This window comes from Hipposideros armiger, unplaced genomic scaffold (assembly GCF_001890085.2).
Source record: "Hipposideros armiger isolate ML-2016 unplaced genomic scaffold, ASM189008v1 scaffold_983, whole genome shotgun sequence".
NCBI classification, from domain to species: domain Eukaryota; kingdom Metazoa; phylum Chordata; class Mammalia; order Chiroptera; family Hipposideridae; genus Hipposideros; species Hipposideros armiger.
In genome coordinates this window covers 22,365-23,262 of record NW_017732333.1, presented here as the reverse complement: position 1 = coordinate 23,262, position 898 = coordinate 22,365, and the positions used below count along the sequence as shown (strand labels likewise).

The 898-nt window shown below is 61.7% G+C and overlaps 1 protein-coding gene across 1 annotated transcript in view; it reads left to right on the top strand.

Moving 5' to 3' along the window:
• Nucleotides 1–405, top strand: part of MUC2 (mucin 2, oligomeric mucus/gel-forming) — a 32,671-nt gene extending 32,266 nt beyond the window's left edge. The window contains exon 50 of the mRNA XM_019631068.1: nt 28–405. Coding sequence (XP_019486613.1) covers nt 28–241 — 214 coding nt within the window. The 3' untranslated portion in view covers nt 242–405. The remainder of the gene's footprint in view (nt 1–27) is intronic.
• The last annotated feature ends 493 nt before the right edge of the window (nt 406–898 follow it).

Genomic DNA, 898 nt, shown 5'->3' with positions numbered 1-898 from the left:
GCGGCCCTCACTCTGGCTTGTCCCCAGGTACTCGGCCGAGGCGCAGGCCCTGGACCACAGGTGTTCCTGCTGTAAGGAGCAGAGCACCAGCCGGCGGCAGGTGACGCTGAGCTGCCCCGACGGTAGCTCCCGGAGCCACACCTACACCCACATCGAGAGCTGCCTGTGCCAGGACACGGTGTGCGAGCCCCTGCCGGTTCAGCGCAGGGGCCCCGGCCGCGCTCGGCGCTCCAGCCCCTAGGCCCTGCGTCCAGGGACGGGCTGAGCAGGGTGGACGCTGCACCGTCCCTCCCGCATCCTTCTACCTGCTGACCCTCTGAGCTTCTTTACCTCCTAAGCTTCCTCTTTGAAAATATTTATTTTCTGAGCCTTTGTTCAATTCTTTGCTTTCCAAAATAAACTCAGGCAGAGACGCTGTGTGTGTGGTTCCGTTGGTGTCAAGGGGCTGCGTGGGCCACTGAGCACGGGCCAAGGTCCGGCTGCTTCCTGGGGGGGGCACGTGCGTCCAGACGGCCCAGAGAGGGCCCCTCACTGCCCACAGGGCCCGGACACCAGGCTCTGCACAGGACATGGGGACACTGTGTACATATGCCTGGTCTGGCTTTGGCAAACTTGGTGAACAAAATGTGAGCCCCAGTGACCCCTTCTCCAGGGCTCCCCTCAGAAAACTCCCATCCTATTCTTCTCTAGTGTATGCAATGCCCTTGCTGGACTCTCAGGGTCCAGGCAGCCCCCCTTCCAGGATGCTCTCTGACCCTGAATTGTGAGACAGACTGTCCGGCTCCTCTCACGGCCATTTCTGCGGCTGTCTGCGTGGTGAGGCTTTTGTCCTGCTCCGAGGGGTTCCACAGCTGTGGGCAGGAGTGTGTGTGGATGTGCGTGTGAGCACGCACGAGCA